At 37.4% G+C, this 21,878-nt stretch overlaps 1 protein-coding gene across 2 annotated transcripts; it reads left to right on the forward strand.

Annotated features, from left to right (window-relative positions):
* Positions 1-8,308: 8,308 nt before the first annotated feature.
* LOC136230943 (uncharacterized) lies at positions 8,309-11,304 on the forward strand. Of its 2 annotated transcripts, XM_066020155.1 has the most exons (9): positions 8,309-8,411; positions 8,600-8,806; positions 9,148-9,674; positions 9,774-9,846; positions 9,952-10,029; positions 10,098-10,161; positions 10,528-10,615; positions 10,777-10,861; positions 10,990-11,304. In XM_066020155.1, the coding sequence occupies exons 2-9, from the start codon at positions 8,693-8,695 to the stop codon at positions 11,071-11,073; spliced, it is 1,113 nt and encodes a 370-aa protein (XP_065876227.1). In that variant the 5' UTR covers positions 8,309-8,411; positions 8,600-8,692; the 3' UTR covers positions 11,074-11,304. The 2 variants fall into 2 exon arrangements, with proteins under 2 accessions (XP_065876227.1, XP_065876228.1); XM_066020156.1 differs by lacking the exon at positions 8,309-8,411 and having other exon boundaries at positions 8,418-8,806; positions 10,985-11,304.
* Positions 11,305-21,878: the final 10,574 nt, after the last annotated feature.

The raw sequence follows: 21,878 nt of genomic DNA on the forward strand, positions 1-21,878 counted from the left end.
TTGTAAAAACAAAAAGAGAATCAGAGCATACATACAAAAGCACATCAATACAAGAAAGAGATCTTACACCAAATTTCTATTCCTGTGTAAATGCTAGAGTGATTTTCTTTGTAATCATCTAAAGTGTTCTTTGTCTGAAAGAGAACAATCTTGTATCAATCATAGTATTGAGAGAGTGTGCTGAGTACTCGATTTGGTACTCAGTGGTAGACAAAATCTAAGTGCTGGGTTGTAGCGCTTAGTGGAGTTGAGTAGACGAATAGAGGACGGTACTCTTGCATATTCAACTGCCTTGTAAACGGTTTGCGCTCTACCTTTAAAGAGCTCAGTATTGGATTTAAAAAGCCCGGAGGGATTCTGGGGACTGGACGTAGGCGGAGAGGCCGAACCAGGATAAGTCGTGCTGAGTAATTTCTAACTCTCTTTCAATATAAATTTGTATGTGTTGCTTGCTATATTTACTCAGTGTATAAATTATTTAAGCTGACACTGAGTAAATCAGAGTGCTGAGTTGGAAGCTAACCGCAAAAGTGTCATTTCCCAACTCACAAATTAAAACAGTTCTAGTCAGTATCTGACTAAAGCCGTCGTACGCTTCACTCGGCCGCGCTGACCAAAGCTGATTTGTGAAACTCAAAGAATTGAATTAAGTCAGCGTAATTAAAACTAAAAAGTTACATTAGTTCCTAACCCCCCCCCCTTTTGGAACTAATCACACGGGACCAACAACATTTGCCAAAAAGCTAAACAGAAAAAGACTTCATTCTCAAACAGCCATAGTATAGCAAAAGAGTGTTTCGACCTAATACATGTAGACATATGGGGTCCAGCTATAGAATCACACTCTAGCAAGTGTTATTTCCTAACTAGACTTGATGACCATAGCAGGTATACATGGGTAACATTAATGCAAACGAAAGGGGACGCAAGCACATCATTACAACAGTTCTGCATATATGCTAAAAGACAGTTCAACAAAGATATAAAGATGATTAGAACGGAAAATGGCCCTGAGTTCATCATAAAGGATTTTTTTTTGTAATAAACGGAATCATACATCAAACATCATGTCCAGAAACACCACAACAGAACGGCAGAGTAGAAAGAAAACATATAGACATTATGAATACCATAAGGGCACTCATGTTTCAAAGTTCCTTGCCTAAAGAGTTCTGGCTGGAGGCAGTAAGTCATGCAGTCTACCTCATAAACAGGTTGCTTTCGACACCAATCCTAGGGCAGACCCCTTATCAAAGAGTGTATGGAGAGAAAAGTAATATAAAAGACCTCAAGGTATTCGGGTGCTTAGCCTGTGCATCATCACTGGATAGACACAAGAGCAAATTTACAGAAAGAGCAATCAGATGTGCATTCATGGGATACAGACATGGCATAAAGGGTTTCGGACTCTTAAACTTAAGCACTAACATATTTTTCTTTTCCAGGCATGTCAAGTTTTTTGAACAATGTTTTCCTTTTTCGGAAACCAACCAAGGAACGGAGAATTTTTGCAGCGAAGAAGAGTTAGACTCTTTGCATATTGCAACCATGATCAACGATGAGGATGAAACTCCAGACACAGACATACAAATAGGGATACCAGACACTATGCAGCATGTGGATGTAATACAGATAGACAATCATGAGCCCACAGAAACACAATTCACAAATATTCAACCAACCAGTGAAAGACCACAGAGAACCAAAAAGACACCAACCTATCTCAGGGATTATCACTTAGCTTTAATACAAGGTTCGTCATTGCCTTGTCTTACAAATTCTCCACATGCCCTTTCAAAGCACCTCTCATATGAGAAACTTTCCCCTACCAAAAGAATTTTCTCCCTCAATCTTGCCTGTCACAAAGAGCCTGCAACATACCAAGAAGCTAAGTCAGATCAGAATTGGTTAAAAGCTATAGAAAATGAGCTAGCAACCCTAGAAGCAAATCAAACATGGCACTTGGTCACTTTACCTGAGGGAAAAAGGCCCATAGGATGTAGATGGGTCTATAAGGTCAAGCATAAAGCAGACGGAAGCATCTCGAGGTACAAAGCCAGGCTCGTGGCCAAAGGGTATACTCAGCAGGAGGGAGTTGATTTCATGGCCACTTTCTCTCCTGTTGCAAAGTTTACAACGATTAGAATGCTTCTAACTCTGGCCATAAACAAAAATTGGTATATACACCAGCTAGATATTGACAACGCTTACCTACACGGGGATCTGAGCGAAGACGTTTATATGGCTCTGCCTCTAGGGATTGAACCACAACACAGCAAGCAAGTTTGTAAGCTCAACAAAGCCCTCTATTGGCTCCGACAAGCTGGACGACAATGGAATGCCAAGCTTACAGCAACCATCAAACAAATGGGTTTCATCCAGTCCATAGCCGACCCTTCCTTATTTACCAAAATGGAAGCAGGGCACACGACCGCAATTTTGGTGTATATTGATGACGTTATACTAGTAAGAAGCGACATGCATGCCATCTCCGTGGTCAAAACGCATCTGAATGACACTTTTAGCATCAAGGATATGGGCACCATACATTACTTCCTTGGCTTCTAGTTTTCTCGCAGCAATCATGGCCTCCACATGTCACAAAGGAAATACACGTTAAAACTGTTGCAAGAAATGGGGTTCATTGACTGTAAGCCAGCCTCATCCCCAGCATTACCAAATTACAAGCCTAGCCAAAATGAAACATTGTTGCCAGATAATACACCCTACAGACAGCTTATTGGTAAATTACTCTACCTTACACATACAAGACCAGACATTTCTTTCATCGTAAATCAATTATCTCAACATCTTGTACAGCCAACAACAGAATATCAAAGTAGAGCTCAGAGGGTGTCACGTTACTTTAAGGGGACAGTTGGTCTAGGTCTGTTCTTTCCCGTCACCAACGATCTTCAACTACAGGCTTTTACGGACTCTGACTGGGGAAATTGTACAGAAACAAGAAGATCGGTAACTGGGTATGCGGTTTTTCTCGGATCCGCCATGATCTCATGGAGATCGAAGAAGCAAAACACAGTATCACGCTCCTCATCGGAAGCAGAGTATCGTGCCATGGCTTCCACCTCTTGCGAGCTCCATTGGCTCACGAATCTCCTTCGAGACCTTCACTCACCGCCGGCCACCGCTTCTCTTCTCTTCTGTGATAACATATCGGCCATGCATATCGCCCAGAACCCCATTTTCCATGAGAGAACGAAGCATATAGACATCGATTGTCACGTCGTTCGTGAAAGAGACCAGGCCGGCCTCATCCGTCTCATGTAGATTCCGCCCGCCTTGCAACTCGCCGATTTGTTCACCAAAGCACAACACTCGTCGCAGTTAAGGTTCCTTTTGAGTAAATTAGGCTTGAAGAACCAGTATCAAGTCTAGTTTGAGGGAGGATATTAAAGATACAAACACAAAACAGATGAGTTTTCTCAACAAAACAACAAGGGTTTCTCATACAGAAGAAGAAAATCGAACAGAGGAAGAAGAAAAGAGCCTTGAGGCTTTTGGTTTTCCTTTCTCGAACAAATGGAAGAGTAAAGTACACTTAATTGTTGAAACACCTTTCCACATGATTTTGATTTGACAAAATTATTTAAGTTAATCCCATGATTAAGACAATTAAATTTAAGTGCTTTGATTTAATTATACTAATGAGTTTGTTCAATGTTGAGTATAATTATAAATGAGAATAGAAACAAAAAAAAAAGTAAGACAGGACAAAGTCAGTATGAGCTACAGAAGCTGAGTAGAACACGACTCAACATAATAGAAGAAAAGTCTTCTTCAGAACAAACGCTTGAAGACGAAGCTACCCGAAGATGCTGAGTGAAATGGTACTCAGTCTCCGATATAAATAAAGAACAAAGGCAACGTCAATAAAGTCAAGCTGAGTCAGGTCAGTGCGAATGATCCGTTTACTAAAAGACAAGATCCGACAAGAGTCTGCACCAATACAGAAGCCTTGGAATTACGCCCAGAGACATTTTCGAGATGCATGGGTCAACTGGCATTTGGCTAAAAGACGAAACTGGTGCTAGAAGACGAACCTGGCGGAAGAAGACAAGCCTGACGCCTGCTAAAATCAGACGACAGGATTGGCCTGCAAAACTGTATGCTGACCAGTGAATGACGCAAGAAGACCGTTTGAATTCAACGGATACATCCGAATTCAAATGATTGAAGCATCAGATTTCACTATAAAAGGACAAGTTCATCACTTGGATCTTTTGCCGAAGTACAAAAAGAAAAGCATACATACAAGCACATACAAACAAGAAAAAGCAAAACTTACACCCAAATCCTATTTCTGTGTAAAAGTCTAGATTGAATTTGTATTCATCTAAAGTGTTCTTCATCTAGAAAGAACAAATCTGTATCAATTGTAAAAATTGAGAGAGTGGTGCTGAGTACTCGGTTTTAGTACTCAGCGGTAGAGAAAATCTGAGTGTTTGGTTATAGCACTCAGTAGGGTTGAGTAGACGAATAGAGGACGGTACTCTTGCATACTCAATTGCTTTGTAAACGGCTTGTGCTCTACCTTTAAAGAGCTCAGTAGTGGATTGAAAAAGCCCGGAAGGATTCTGGGGACTGGACGTAGGCAGTGAGGCCGAACCAGGATAAGTCTGCTGAGTAATTTCTGACTCTTTCTCTTAATATATATATATATATATATATATATATATGTATGTGTTGCTTGCTTAAATTACTCAGGATATAAATTGTATAAGCTGACACTGAGTTATCAGAGTGCTGAGTTGGAAGCTGACCTTAAGCATTAATTCCCAACTCACAAGTAAAACGGTTCTAGTCACCCTCTGACTAAAGCTGTCTTACATCTCGCTCGGCCTTGCTGACCAAAACTGAGTAAAGTAATTTGAAGAATTAAATTAAGTCAGTATAATTAAGCGAAAAAGTTACATTAGTTCCTAACCCCCCCTTGGAACTAATTACACGGGACCAACATTAATAAGACTTGAAGTCTTTATCTACACGCAAGGCAAAGGTTCAGGGGCACATGCATCTTTTCGCACTAGCCAGGGGCATTTTTGTCATCTCCAGATTAGTGACACTTTCTAGAAGGACCTCATCAAGCCATTGTGTTTATCATCACACCTAATCACACCTCAAGCAAATCACCACCATTCACCTCATCAAAGGGCTTAGATCAAGACACTTGTTTCACTATTTTCTTGGTCATTAAGTTTACTTGGTGGGCAAACCTAGCATTAACATATAAATGTAATAGTTAGAGGTTTTTATTTTTAATGAGAAATTAAGGAGTTCAAGGGATTTTTTTACCTCATTCAATAAATAACTTTGTAAATTACCACGTATGTAAGGCATGAATTTTGGAAATCAACTAAAATATAAGTTTTTTTATCGAAAAATTAACTCCACTGTCCTTTAATTGAAAATGAACAAAACATAGATCTTCTGTTTGCAAGTTTTAAAACTGCAGGACTGTATTTGCAAATCTAACAGATCGCAAGGTTATTTTTATTTTATGCTTGTTGTTAAAATTTAAGAGAGAAGTTGTGAAATAAACTTTGGAGATCCCCTGTTGTGCACAATGATTGAAAAAAATGATAACATTTGTTATTATTGTCAGTTCTACGGACGATTTTAACAAGCTACATTTATCTATTTATTAAGAAAGATAGGAAAAATAATAAATCTTGACATAAGTAATTAAAAAATTACAATACAGAAGTACATGAGAAAAGCTTGAATCTGCATCTTCAATATCATAAATCGTGAATAGTAGACAGTATTTGAAACTATTTTTAACACATCGAGGCGAGAAACGCACTCCACTCAAAATCAACTTCATAATATTTTTCTCCAAAACAGTGTTTGAAACTGTTTTTTCATGAAGGAAAACATGATAACAGGGAGACATACGACAACCACTAATACAGGGAGACATATCACAATCATCCATAAAGGGAGAAATAAGAAAAAACTACAAATGAAGAACAGACTACCAAATTCACCGTGGCAAATTAATAAAAAAGAAATTATTCAATAAAGAAAAAACAAAACAAACAAAGAAGTGACTTACATACAACTAAAAACTGGAATAAAACCCAAATTCTAGATGAAAAAGAAGATGAGAGTTTCTTGGCGGATAGGTTTAGATCTCAACCCACATAACAATGTAATTATATTTAATTTTCTATATATAATTACTATTAAATCCAGACCGGAGATAATATATAATTTTGGAAAAAGTACAAAAATAAACCTTGTGGTTACGTCTGTTTTCGAACAACACCCATGTGGTTTAAAAGTTTGCAAAATGGTACATTGAGGTTTATTCTGTTAGCAAACACATACCAAATTGACTAACAGTGTTAAAAGTCAAAGGGAAAAGAGTTAATTTGGTCCTTATATTTATTTCTTTTTATAAATTAACGCCCTTATTATCTAATTATCACAAAAAAAACCCCAAAATAAAAAATAAAAATCAATTATACCATTTTCTACATTTATTTAATTTCTTTTTTTTTTTTTTTTCTCTTCTCTCTTAGTTTTTCTCTCTCTCAAATCAATTGAACCACCAAACAAACACCTCATTATTCCACTCCATTATTCCATTGTTTTGAAAAACTTCAAACCGAATTAGCATTTTTCAAGCTGCCATGTGGCAATTTTTCCATACTAAATTCCAAAGATACGAAACCCATAAATATAAAACAACATAGTTACTGATAGATAGATACAGTAGCCATTGTTGGTCTGTCTTCTGGTCGCTGCTGGACACATAACAGTCCGACCTGTATGCATCTCAGCACTTCAGAAACGGGAAACTCGTTCTCCAGCAGTCGCCTTTTCTTCACTCCATAACTTCACTGCCTAAACAAAAACAAATCAGTTTTTAGGGTGCTTTTGCATATCCTAACCCGAAAGAAGCAGTTTGGTTCTGTGCTTACATGCCCCAGGAGGTTCAGTTTGTGATCGGAATGTAGAAATCCGTGGTTTTTCTTACCACTTACGATCTCCAAAAGTATAACACCAGCTGGAGACATCAGATTTTAAGGGAAAAGTGTCCATCTATTGCATACTCTAGAGGCATATAACCACTGAGTAGTTCAAAACGGAAAAACTTTAATTTAGTAACATATGTTCTTTAAGATACAATTTGGAAATATATGTCTTTGTAATTACTAGGTTCCGACTATCCTGTTTGTGATTGCTTCAGTCTGAGGTGGAATAATGGCTTGTTTGTTTGGTGGTTCAATTGATTTTAGAGAGAGAAAAATTAAGAGAGAAAATAATAATAAAAAGAAAAAAAAAGAAATTAAAGAGATGGAGAAGATGGTATAATTGATTTTTATTTTTTATTTTAGGTTTATTTGTGATAATTAGATATAAGGGTGGTTAATTTATAAAAATAAATAAATATAAGGACCAAATTAACTCTTTTCCCTTTGACTTTTAACACCGTTAGTCAATTTGGTATGTGTTTGCTAACGGAATAAACCTCAAGGTACCATTTTACAAACTTTTAAACCACATGAGTGTTAGTTCGAAAACAGACGTAACCACAACGTTTATTTTTTATACTTTTTCCTATAATTTTTAATAATTGAGTATCAATTAGGATGACCATGTTACTGCAATATGAATGTTTTAACCATTCGATTAAAACAAGTTCTTCTAGTTATATGCCTCGCTTCTCTCTCTTTCAAATATTATCTCTTCATTCTTTTTTTAAAAAAAGTCACTTTTTTTTTCTTCCTCCTATATGTATATATATTATTTTCTCCATATATTTTATGTGTTTGTATTTTTTTTATGTCTGTTTTTACTTTATTTGGAATTTATATTTCTTATTGGATTTCTATTTCGCTTGATATATCTGTCGTTCATAAAAAAAAAAAATCCATTTGTTTATTTTCGAATTTAGTACCAACATCTAATTTATTTTTACAACTCATTACCAATGCAACATAAATTATTTAATTTACACAATTTAAGTTATCTTAAAGAATTTCAATAATGAAATTTGAATTACACACGTCTTTCGGCAGTTGTGAATGAATTTGTGAGAAATATGAGCATTTCATTTAAAATCTTGTAATTTTTTTTAGTGTTTACCTTTTATAGAATTTTTACCCTTTATGAACTGTTTTTTAAAAAGATTTTGTACCAGCTCTAGATTTGTTGAGATTTAATTTCTCTTTTAACTCTATTTTTTCCTTAAATAAAGTGATATATACTTGTATTTATTAAAAAAGAAATCTCTTCTAGATAAATATTTCCGAATCAACTCTAGTATAGAAATTATATTTCCAAAACAAGACCTTTTAGATGTTTAGTAGTCTGACGGGTTTTTCATTGAAGATAGGGTCAGCTTCACATTTTAAAACAAATCCCGTTTGTTGCGTGTTTTGGTAAGAGCTCATCTAATCTTGTCCGCTTGTTAGTAGCTTGAAAGGTTCCATCAGAGGCATGAGGCAACTTTTCTTCAATTGAATTCAAGGACTAACTTCAAAATTACTCTTCTCCTTCTTCTACCGTGGTTTGCCCTTTTCATTCTTACATTTCTAGAGAGACGAGTGTTTTTTGTTTTGTTTTGCAGAAGAAGAGCTGATAGCAGATTCTGTATGTAGATAAAGATTCTTATTTGAGGTGGAATCCATTATCCCAATTGCGGGAACCATAAATCATCAATATGGGGAAAGCAAAGTTATTGAGGAATAAAGCTGTTCACTTTGTGTCTGATCTTACCACTGTCTTTCTTAACCCTATCTCTGATAAACCTTCCAAGCCCCCTCCTCCTCCCGCTGTAAGTTCCCTTTTCCATCTCTCTACCTACCTTTTACCTCTTTCACGGTTTCTCTTCACTTATTAGGGATTCAGAATTTTGTTTTCCATTTAGATTTTCACAACTTTTACGATGATACTTTAGATTTTGTTACCAAATTTGGCGTTTTATGTTGTATACCACGTCTTTATGATTCACTAGGGTTTTTTTCCTGGCTCTAGGGCCTTCTTCTCTGATTGCAAGTTTTCAATTTCAACTAATTATGAAATCAATGAAGGAAGGATTCTTCTTAATAGTTATACTGTTATTGGTGTTTATTATTGATAAATGATAGGCTGTTGAGAACTTGTTATCATGGACAGGAAGAGCAGAATGAGTCAGGAAAGAGGCAGCTAGAATCAATTACCGAGGAGGATACTGGGAATTTAGCTGATGGACCTGATACTTCTTCCTTTACTGCATTTCTCTATTCTTTCTTGTCATCCTCAGAAGCTGGAGGAGACAATTCAAATACAGATGAGAAGAATGATAATGCAGAAGAAATGGTCAATCAGCCATCTGAGAGTGTAAGGAAAGAAAGTAGTGGCAGAAAGGGATTTCTTTCTAGGAGTAGACAATCTCTTAGAACCATTTACCACGCTGCTAGAATTGGTGGAAATCGGGGTCAAGAACGTAAGGGTGATTCTGATTTGAGAATAACTGATGAAAGTGATGATACTTCTGATGGACTTGAGCTGAAACATATGAAGAATGCAAAAGAGGAAACTGATTTGGGAGATACTCCGGCTGCTTCTGAGCCATCGTTGCTTCTTTCAGATAAAGTTAGAAGCACTCTTTATGGTTCACTTCCAGCATTAATTCGAGGGAGGAAGTGGTTATTGCTTTACAGGTTCAACAACTTCAACCTTTACCTGCTGTGGGCTTTAAGATAATGCTTTTGTTCATCATTAACTCTCATTGTGGCACGCATATGAATGGTTCTTTGTAGTACGTGGAGGCATGGGATATCACTTTCAACCTTGTATAGAAGGAGCACGCTTTGGCCTGGACTAAGTCTGCTGGTACTGCTCTATAACCTTCATTTCTATTTTGCTGAGAAGACAATGTGTTTCTTTCTTCTCAATGCTGTTATTATTATTATTCTTATTGTGTTAATTTTCTTTCAGGTTGTTGGAGACAAAAAAGGTGCTGTATTTGGTGGCTTGGTTGAGGCACCCCTAAGGCCAAACAACAAGAGATATCAGGTAGCTTTGTAATTCCTTTAGTGGCCATTTCCTTAATAACAATTATTTTGACACTGTCCTTTGAACAGGGTACAAATGATACCTTTGTCTTCACCAACATTCCTGGCCGTCCTGATATATTCCGTCCCACAGGTATCTCCCTTACTGAATTGTAATGATAATTAGCTTATCCAATTTGTTCATCTGGCCTACAATTGGATTTACTAGCTTGATTTACTGGTTACAGTGGTAAAATTTTCATTTAAGTACATTATATAGGCATCTGTTTATTTTTATATCATCTGTGTCCATAACAAAGAAACTGATTGGGTGCACATTGGTTCGAATATGTTAACAAAAAGATTATTATGCTGTAGCTGACTTGGATGAACAATTGGATAGTTAACTATATGCAGTGTTTTTAAAGGGACATGTTATGTACTGTATTTAGAGATGTCAATTTCCTATAGAAGGAAATCACAGGCTTTCAAAACAGGCATTAATGCAGTGTTGAAACAGGTGCGAATCGATATTTCACTTTGTGCTCCCCTGACTTTCTGGCAATTGGTGGGGGTGGCCACTTTGCACTCTACTTGGATGGTGATCTGTGAGTCCTTCCTTTCCTCTCTCTCTGTAATTTATTAACCTGTTCTACAACCATTTAAGTCCATGAAAATTGCAGGACCATTTCCCAAAAGTTTAATTTAGTAAAGGGGAATGCAATGTCACTTAACACCGATACTGATTTGATTAATTTTCGATCAAAAGGTTAAATGGTTCAAGCTCGGTCTCAGAGACCTATGGGAATCCTTGCCTTGCACATTCTGAAGACTTCAAAGTTAAAGAAGTTGAGGTACGTGAAGTGCCTCCTTAAGTTCAGCATGTCCCATTTTGAATGTGAATCCGGCATGGCATGTTTTTTGCTTTCGTACAATTACAGTATCACTAGCATTAAAGCAGTTATGTTTTTATCAAGTGTAGCTGTGGGGATTTGTATACAGTTCAAAGTACGAGGAAATACTAGATTTAAGCAGAAGAGAAGCAGGTGGAATCTGCCGGTGGTAAATATTGAAAAAAAGATCATGAATGCCAATGTAAATAAGTGTTGTTTTGTTTGATGAAAGTCAAAGTGGAAGGAAGGAAGCATCTTCTCCACTGGTTTTGTAACCATGGTGTATATATGCTGAATGCTTACCAAATGATAGTATTAGTATAATAAAGTTTAAAGAGGTAACTTGTACACTGAATATTACTTGAGCTAAAACAATACTTCACTCACGTGCTCTTATAATGTTACATAGGGAGTCTATTTTGTTTCTTTATGCTTCTCTAGATGAATATAAAATTTGGTTATCTACCTTATGGAGTTCATATTTTCTTGAAAGTGGGATACCAACAATGAAACAATTATGGTTCTGTTTCTTTATCGCTGAACTGAACTGAACAGGGCCTAACTCCCAAAATGATTATTTTGAAAAGGAATGATTTATCGTATATTCTATTCATTTCATTGATTCTACCCTTGAAGGAAAAATCAGAGATGCAATGCATAGGATTTGAGAGTTGAATGATTAACCTTTAGATAAAGTTTTAAATATGCTCTGTTGAATGATGGCAGATTATTATGTCTCTTTTGTTGAATGATGACAGATTAAATGATGATGTCATCTTCGATATTATCAACATCTTTTCATGTTGGATTATTGACTCTACTGATACCGATAAATCTAATGTGTTGGCATCATTCCAATTGGTGTCTACTTTGATTAATGGGTCCACAGCTTCCTTAATTGGTGTCTACTCCCTCAATTCCTTATCAAACCTGGAATATTACGAGCTAGGGTGCCAACGAGCCGAACCGATACCGAACCTGATTTGGCTCGGCTCGGCTCGAGAATGAAAAAGGTTCGGCTCGGCTCGAGTTCGAAGTTCATGGAGCTTGGATTTTTTAAGCTCGGCTCGAGCTCGACACAAGTTCGGCTCGAGCTCGATTCTTGTCGAGCCAGTTCGAGCTCGTTTGGTTTTACATTTTCGAGCTTGTAATGGGCTTGGTTTGAAAAAAGCTCGTGATTCGGCTCGAGTTTAAGGTTCAAATTTAATATTGTTATTATCCAACTTAACAAATAATTTTCAGAATAAAGAAAAAATAAAAAGTTATTAGATAAACAAAATAAAAATAAAATGTCAAAACAATTCAAATATTTTTATGGTTGGTCAAAGTTTAAACCGTGTTGGATTTGGATAAATTATGTATGGGTCAAAAAAATTGTGATAATTTATTAATGGACTTATAACTTATGACTCTTAATTAAATTTAAAAATTAAAATTATTGAAATATGTATATATCTATATAATTAAGAATTGGCAAAATATATATTAAAAAATAATCGAGCTTGCTCGCGAGCTTTCGAGTCGAACCTAAAAAAGCTCGTGTTTTGACTCGTTAATTCTCGAGCCGATCTCGAACTCGAGCCGAGTCCAATCGGACCGAGCTTTGGCCGAGCCGAACTCGAACTGTTTGCGAACTACACAGGCTCGTTGGCACCCCTAATTACGAGTGAACTTGGTTTAACTAGATTACATTATATATATTTATAAATTAATAAATACTCACTCCGTTCTTTTATATAAGTTATTCTAGGTTCACACAAATTAAGAAATACACTAGTTAACTAAAAGAAATTCTCTCATATCACTATTGGGAAATAAGTATTGGAATATTAAAAAACATATGTATCAATATAAAAAAATTTAATATTTAGACTAAAAAACTAAACTAAAAAGTTATTGGAATTCTAGAATGATTTATATTTGGAGAAAAAACTAAATTGTTAGAATGACATATATAAGGAAATGGAGAAAGTATATAAAAAATTATGAATTCGATATATATAATTATAAATAGTTAGAACTTCCATATATAATGAAAGAGATTAAAAATTAATTAATAAAATTAAAAAAGAATAAATGTAATATTTTTTTTTTGAATGAAGGCCTAATACATCACTAGTTTCCTGAACTTGTCAATAAAAGTAGATTGGTTTCTCGAATTTTGTCAGTGTTTCACCAGCGTCCTAAATTTGCTTATTTCGTATCACTGGCTCCTTAAACTTGTCCATATAAATAGATTAGCTCTTTATATTTTGTAAATGTCTTACCAGCTCCCTAAACTTATTTATTCCGTAACAACTAAATACAAAAACTTATAAACTAAATTCTAAAAATACATCTTCATCTATTTGAGAGGTAAATTTTTCTCTTCTCCTACCTTTCAACCTATTATAAGAGTTAGTGTTGTAGGTTTGAAAGATCAAATGGATGAGGATCGTGAGTTAGTATTATGGTTTTTGTATTTAGTTGTTACGGAATAAACAACTTTAGGGAGTTGGTGAGATACTTGCAAAGTTGCTGGAGCTAATCTATTTTTATGGACAAGTTTAAGGAGCTAGTGATACGAAATAAGCAAGTTTAGAAAGCTGATGAGAGACTAATAAAGTTTAAAGAGCCAATATATTTTTATGCACAATTTCAGAAAACGGGTGATGTATCAGGGCTTGAAAGAATAAATGTAATTATTTATTTATTCCATGTATAGAATGGTTTTATTAGTAAAGTCACAATTCCATTTGCTTCACTAATTTACTATAGTTAATTATTTATTTTATTGTTTAAAAAAATCATTTATTTTATAATAACTTCAAGGGTTCCAAGAGGTGTTACTCATCATCATATTAGTATTTTGGAAAAGTTATATATAAATTCACTTTTAAAAAAGGAGAATTACTAAACTAGTAACTTTTAAAGAATTAGTTTACATTTATAGTTCCATTCAAATAAATTTCCAAAACTAACATATTTCAACAGATATAACTTCTAAGTTTGTCATCGTCTTCTTCCTCATCATAACTTTGTATCTTTGTCTCCCCCCCTTTCTCTCTCTCTAAAGAACAAAACAATCTACAGAATGACTATAAATACTACAACAATCAATCTAACCCACAGTTCATACAACAAGATTTCTACAATCATATAAGTTTTTCATTGGTTTTTAGTTTCATTGAAAAGATTTAAAGCTTAGTCCATTTATCATTAAGATCTAGCAGGTTGTTTCTGTACAACCCAATGTATATTGTTTCTCTTCTTTTTTCATGTTTTTCCTGATCGTGCGAACCCCAAAAACAGTGGCATTGTTGTCTGAAAATACATTTTGATTGGAATATCAGTTTCAGATTTTCCCCCGACAGTGTCGATATCTGTCGATTTCTATCAATATCTGATCAATATCGACAGATATGACGATATTTGTTAAATTTCAGATATCGACAGGATATCGACAAATACAATATCGATAGATATCCTGTCGATATTCTGTCGATATCTGAAATTTAACAAATATCGTCATATCTGTCGATATTGATCAGATATTGACAGATATCGACACTGTTGGGAAAAAAATCTGAAACTGATATTCCAACCAAAATGTATTTTCAAACAACAATGCCACTGTTTTTAGGGTTCGCACGATCAGGAAAAACATGAAAAAGGAAGAGAAACAATATACATTGGGTTGTACAGAAACAATTTGCTAGATCTTAACGATGAATGGACTAAGCTTTAAATCTTTTCAATGAAACTAAAAACCAATGAAAAACTTATATGATTGTAGAAATTTTGTTGTATGAACTGTGGGTTTGATTGATTGTTGTAGTATTCGTAGTCGTTCTGTAGATTGTTCTGTTCTTTAGAGAGAGAGAGAGAGAGGGGAAAGACACAAAGTTATGTTTAGGTAGAAGACGAGGGCAAAGTTGGAAGAATTTATTGAAATATGTTAATTTTGGTAATTTATATGAAAGGATCTAGAAATGTAAACTAACCCCCTAAAAGGGGCTAGTTTAGTAATTCTCCCTTTAAAAAACTATCTACAATTATATTAAATAATGATTTTGAATTATGTCAAACTAGTAAAATTAGTACTTTTAATATATTTTAAGGATTATAATTTATAAAGTAGAAGTCTAGAATATATTTTTTAGAGTTTATAATTTATGAATTGGGGTCTAGAATTTTTAAATTATGGTGTAAAATCATAATATATAGAAAATAATGATATATTAAGAATTAAATTTGGTGATATGACTTAGTTGTAATTTTATACTTAATTATGATATTCGTGTACTTGATTCTAGTATTTTTAATACAAAAATAGGTCAATTTGGAGGTCCATTTACATATTTAAACCAATTACACACATTACATATGTAGACTATCTATTTGTGATTTTCTCAAAATACCCAAATCGTTTCATCTTCCTCTCTTCGTTTCTTAACTCTTGTATGAACCGAAGGCATCCTTTCTTCTTCCTCTCTTCGTTTCTTTCTTCTTGTGCGAATCAAAGACATCGTTTCATCTTCCTCTTTCTTCTTTATTTTTAGTTTCTTTTTTCTTGTTTGAACTCAAAGGCACCATTTTCTATGCAGAATTTTTTGCGTTTATCGTATTGTTTATTGTCAATTTTAATGGCAAAAGGCAGAAAGAAGGTAAATATCTACTGTATTTCTGCGATTTCAATGTTTGTAGGATTTTATATTTTCGTGTTATCTATTTGTGCAATTTTGGTTTATGGTTTAGTTGTGCTTTTTCATTTTTCTATATTTTACAAAATGGAACTTAGAGATAGTTCAAAATGATAGTATGGAAGCCATTTTTTTCTAGAAAACGATTTCACGGAATGAGTTTGCTTCGCAGATTTCAAAAACCACGAAGTTGAAGTAGTATTTTCTTTATAAAACGACTTCATAGAATGAGTTTGCTTCGCAGTTTTCGAAAACCGTGAAGCAAACTCATGTACTGAAGTTGTATTTTCTCTAGAAAACAACTTTGCAGAATGAGTTTGCTTAAAACTGTGAAGCAAACTCATGTTTGTCAAGTTGTATTTATCTTCGCAGGCTTCACAGTTTTGCTTACCGCGAAACATTTCTTTCATTATTTCCCTAAGATTACTAATTTTTTGTGTGAAGGTTGAATACAAAGTCATCAAATTCAAGTATCCGTTTAGTTTGAATACAAAGGCATCAATCACAGTGGGGGGTGATTGGGATGTGATGAATAAAGCGAAGACCAAATTAACTAGAGAGCAAATGTTGACTTTTTGGATTTAGGGTAGTACGCTGATGCTCATACCATTACTGGAAGGCATACTCTTAGTACATTCACTAATCAGCTTCAAACTTCCTTCAATGAGCCTCGTCTACTTACTGATCCAAGAACTGATCACCGAGGAAGTATTTAGTTTAAGGTTGAGGGTTTAGGATTTAACTGTATTCCAAACGACAATGATGTGACTCTTGTTGAATTATTGTTGCAATCTTGTTGTAAATTTTGATAATATTTTGTTTTGATGTTGTTTGGTTATACAGGGGTTCAGGGTTTAGTTATATTCCAAACGACACTGATGCGACTCTTGTTGAAATCTTATTATAAATTTTGGTAATATTTTGTTTTGATATCGTTTGGTTATATACAGGTTTACTATTGTTTTGGTTTGATGCTTGTTTTGGTTATACATGTTGTTTACTTGTGTATATTTTAGGCAAATTACAAAATATACTAGTTCGCATTTTTCGCAAACTGCGAAGCCTAAGCAAAACTGCGAAGGAAAATACTACTTCATGAATATGAGTTTGCCTCGTAGTTTGTGAAAACTGCGAAGCAAACTCATTTTCGTGAAGTAGTATTTTCCTTTGCAGTTTTGCTCAGGCTTCGCAGTTTGTGAAAAAATGCAGATAAAAATCATATGCGATAAGTAGTATCCTGGGCAAAACGTAAAACATAATAAAAAAATCGCAGAACCTTAAAATCAATCGAAAAAAATAGTAGAAATACAATAGATACACAAATATGGTTTTTAGCGGTGCCTTCGAGTTCGCAAACGAAGAGAGAAAGAAGAAAGAGTAAGGAACTTAGAAATAGTTATATATATATATATATATGAAGAATATTTTGAGAAAGTCACAATGTCTAAGATATATAATATGTTCTGTAATTGGTTTAACATGTAAAGAGTTTCCAATTTGATTTAGTTTTATAATTTTTATTATTTTTAATTGGTTTTTTTCTTTGTTGATAACAAAAGCTAACGTATTGATGAAATCTAGAAAAACCTAACTCATTCATTTCTTCTCTCTCGACTTTTCCACCTCCTCTCGTATCGACCTTTTCAAATAAAAATCGAAAATCCTAAACCAATCTTAGAGCATCTCCAACAGCCTCTTAAATTGGTTCTTAAATTAAAATTTGAGGAGGGAGAATAAAAAATCAGTTCCAATAGCCTCTTAGTGGCTCCTCAAATCACTAAGAGTCTCTCCATCCTCTCTATTAATAGAGAGCCTCTCTCCACCTCTTAGTGTCTCCTACCTTCATTTTTTAATAATAATTTATTATTAATGAGTCTCTTAATAAAATAATAAATAAGGAGCGAATATTGTTGGAGATAATATATTTTAGTCACTCTTAAATCACTAAGAGTCAATTTTTTATATTATTTTTAGAGAGTTCACTAAAAATCGGTTGGAGATGCTCTTATTTCTTAACTTTACCGCTTTGCTCCTCTCCTCTCTCTTCATTCTCTATTACCTCTTCTGCTCCTCGACTATCATTATTCCTCTACTGTTTCTTGCTTCTTTAATCTCTGTGTTGCCCTTTTCTACCTCTACCTATGTTTGTGCTTCTGTTATTCTTATCATTGCAGACAAAAATCAAATATATTGCATCAGTATTTTAAAAAAAATCTCAAAGAACCGGGTTATTCTCGTTCATCGGTTTGATACCGGTTCACTAGTTGATCCCGATTCTTGTCGGTTCAATAAAACTGGCCCAATATAGACATAACCGAAGACCGGCCTCAAACCTATCTGTCCGATTCGGTTCGGTTTTAAAAACATTGCTCAATTCACTTTATCCTCTATTTTATGTTTGTCGCATTTTTCTTTTGATTTGTCATCAATTAGTGGACTTACAAAATATCTAAAGGCAAAACACATCATTCCGCCCCTAATCTATCCAAAATTTATGTGTTTGGCCATTGTCCTATTATTTGATCACATTTAGCCCCTTATATCCCAATTAGTAAAATGACATCTGAAATGGATGGAAAGTTAACTAACGTTGATTCTTTTACACACAAACAATCTATTGTGATATTAGTAAAAATTACAAAAACTGATTGACTCTACAAATATATTTCATCCCAAATAAGCAGTTAAAGTAGTTGCTCCGGGAGAGGCTGGAGGAGGCAAAAAAGAGTCAGATAAAGATAATATCTCCAATCTTCCGATGTTACATTAATGATCGCTCCAACCGCAACCGTTGTCTGATAATAACATTAGTCATAGTTCCGGCACCACCGAGTATATAAATCCCCCGCTACCGTCCTTTTGGAGCCAGGTGGGCGTCCTTTTGGGTGGAGAGCCACTAAATCACCTGGATTTGAGTTAGCAGCGACTAGGTAAAGATCTGGAAGAGATCCATGATCATTGCTAGGGACTTGGTCTTTGGAGTTCAGTGGCCTGGTATGTGATGAAGCTGATGGCCGTGACGAGAAGTAGTTCTAAATCCAAACCAACCATCAAAAAAGGAAAGCAAACACGAAAATAAGAAGCCTTTTTAAAATATAAGTGATGCGAAATATGATTTAGGCCCAAAAGCAGGGCCCAAGGACCCATGAAGCCATCTATAAATACCCACGACAAGGAGAAGAGGGAGATCTGATCTTTCCGGCTCACTCTTAACTACACTATCGGGTAACCCCATCTCTCTTCGAATAGTTCCCTAGATAAGTCTCTTTGGATATCTAACTGTCTTGATCGTCGGAGTATCCGCAGGGACCGCTCCTCGCGCAGGGACGATAACCAGGAGACGCGAGGACACTCAAAGGCTAATCGAATCACTGTAGCATCTTCCATAATTATTTGGTGCGGTGATCGTGGACTACAAGTGATTTTTCAAACTGTTCAGCAAGATGCAGACACCAACTGAGCTCACACCTGCCGGAGTACTGAGCGCAGCAGCGACCAGTTCCATAACCGGCGAAGCACGTCCAGCGCTGTCTACCCCAATTTCTCCTAGGAACCTGGCCCCGCTGATGGAGGAGGTGGATCCCGAATAGGAAGGAGCGTACAACACGGCACAACTCCTCAGTGCCATACGGGGTTTTCAGACGACCCATGCCGTTCACACGGCGGCTCAGATGAAAGTTATGGAGCAGCAACAAAACCTGCAGGAGGAGAACGCTAAGATCTGGCAATATCTCAAGGAGGCCGCAATGCCGCCGCAAGCGAGCCCCGTCACGAGCAGATCAATGGTCCCAGAGGCGATCCCTGAGAGGCAGCCCGAGCCCGTCGCGACTGCGCTGGGAGCTAGGGGTGCGGCATCCGGAGTTTCGGCGGCCATCGGCGACGAGGACCTACTGGAACAGAAAATCCAGAGATTTCTGGACAAAAGGGCGCTCGGAGGGGTAATTGGGGGAAGCATCACCTCCAGCAAAACTCCGCTGGTGCACAAGATTATTGAAACAAGGTTCCCACGCGACTGGAAGGCCCCGCGACTATCCCAATATTCGGGAACCGAGGACCCGAACGACCACGTAGCTTCTTTTATGAGCACCATCAACCTTTACTCCAAAGACGAAGACATCATGTGCAAGGTTTTTCCCACTACACTTTTCGCAAGTGCACAAGAGTGGTATTGAGGACTGACCCCCGATTCCATCGACTCCTTTGATTTATTAAAGGATCTCTTCCTCTCTAGATTCGCCGCAGCAGTAAAGGTACGAAAGATCATCTCGGACCTCAACGGGCTCAAACAGCGGGCAACCGAGCCACTGCGCAATTTCCTTTCCAGGTTCCACCACATGGCCTCTCAGGTCAAGGGCCTCAACCTAGAGGTAGCTCACGACGCCCTAGCGAAAGGAACCTCATGTGAGCCCCTAAAGCAAAAGTGCTTCAGGAAGATGTCGCGATCTTTCGAGGAGCTCATAACCATGGCACAGACCTTCGTCCGGTATAACGACTGTGATCGACCAGCAGGGTACGAGGAATTGGAAAGGGACAAGGCCAGAGGAGATGCACGGAAGGAAGAAAAGAGCAGGCCGACCGGAGAAGCACGAGACGGAGGCCGGGCACATAGGGAGGCCCCCATGCCTTTCCTGGCGTGAGTCGAGCAGGCAAACCCGGGGCGCAGGGGGGACCGATCCCGTGGAAAGGAAGTACACTATGCCACTCAGAACCAGGCTCGCCGATACACACACCTGACTCCGCCGGCGGACAAAGGGAAGACCCGCGTCGAGAAGGAATACTGCAAGTACCACAAATCCTCCGGACACTCCACGGAGAACTGCTATCAACTACAGAAAGAAATCGAGCGGATCACAGAATAAGGTGCCCCACCAAGAACCATTAGGCAGAGAGAACAAAGCCCGAAGGAGCATGACAACGGCCGAACAGATGAGGCAAAGCGACCAAGGTTCCACGGTGAGATCCATGTCATAAGAGAGGGAGCACCGACGCTCTGTCCGCATCCGAAGAGCTCACGTAAGAGAAAAGCAGCTGATCAGACCCTGACGCTACAGCCACCACTCTGGACCAGCCATTCGGAGGCCCTCATGGTCACCATTAACATCGCCGGCTTTAAGATGCACCGGGTACTAGTGGACACGGGGAGCTCAGTAAACCTGCTTACCTAGAGAGCACTCCGCGCTATGAAGAATACTCATACGACCCTCCGTGCCGGAACCTTTCCCCTGGTTGGCTTGTCAGAAATAGAAGTCCCCGTGAAGGGAGTGATCTCTCTGCCAACGATCCTCGCCGAGAGCGACGAGCAAGTAGAGGACACCACCGAATGGGTGGTGGTGGACATCCCCTTGGCCTATAACGCCATTATCGGAAGACCCTTGCTGGCTATCCTCAAAGCTACAGTTGACATCTCTGACCTATGCTTGACTCTACTGCGTCGGGGCGGCAAAATCACCGTCCAAGGAGACCGCATCTTGGCCAAGAAACTGCAATGGGAGGCGACTCAACCTCGGACGGCACTCTATCTTGAAGACGGTCTGATAGATATGAGGGGGTACAATCCCACGCCGATTGAACCAGTCAGCGACTGCCCCGTCGGGGAGAAAAAAACACTGAAGATTGGGACCAAGCTCCCGCCTCCTCTAGCCGACGAAATAAAGGTCGTCCTGACTGAGCATTCGGATGTATTCGCTTGGTGCACCGAAGATATCACAGGCGTCTCACCCGAGCAAGCGGCCATAGATTTAACATCGACCCTTCCATCGAACCTCCAAAGCAAAAGAAGCGGGTACAAGCGAAGGACAAGCAGGCAGCTGTCAAGGCAGAGATCGAGAAACTGTTAGCTGTAAAATTTATTCGTGAGGTCCACTATCCCGATTGGCTTTCTAATGTTGTACTTGTAAAGAAAGCCAGCGGAAATTACTGCATGTGTGTAGACTTTACGGATGTTAATAAAGCATGCCCCAAGGATTCCTACCCGCTGCCTAGCATAGATCAGCTTCTGGACCAGACAGTCGGTCGCAAAATCCTGTCCCAGTTTGATGCCATTGCTGGTTTTCAGCAAATTCCTCTAGACCCGACCGATGCTGAAAAGACCTCCTTCATAATGCATGAAGGCACGTATTGCTACAATGTAATGCCCTTCGGTTTGAAGAATGCAGGAGCCACATATCAGCGCCTAATAGACAAAATGTTCACTCACCTCATCTACAAGACGGTACAAGTGTACATAGACGACATGGTCGTCCTAAGCACTAATGAGAGCGACCACCCGCGAGACTTAGCGGAGGTATTTAAAATTT

This window comes from Euphorbia lathyris, chromosome 5 (genome assembly GCF_963576675.1).
Source record: "Euphorbia lathyris chromosome 5, ddEupLath1.1, whole genome shotgun sequence".
Classification (NCBI taxonomy): Eukaryota; Viridiplantae; Streptophyta; class Magnoliopsida; order Malpighiales; family Euphorbiaceae; genus Euphorbia; species Euphorbia lathyris.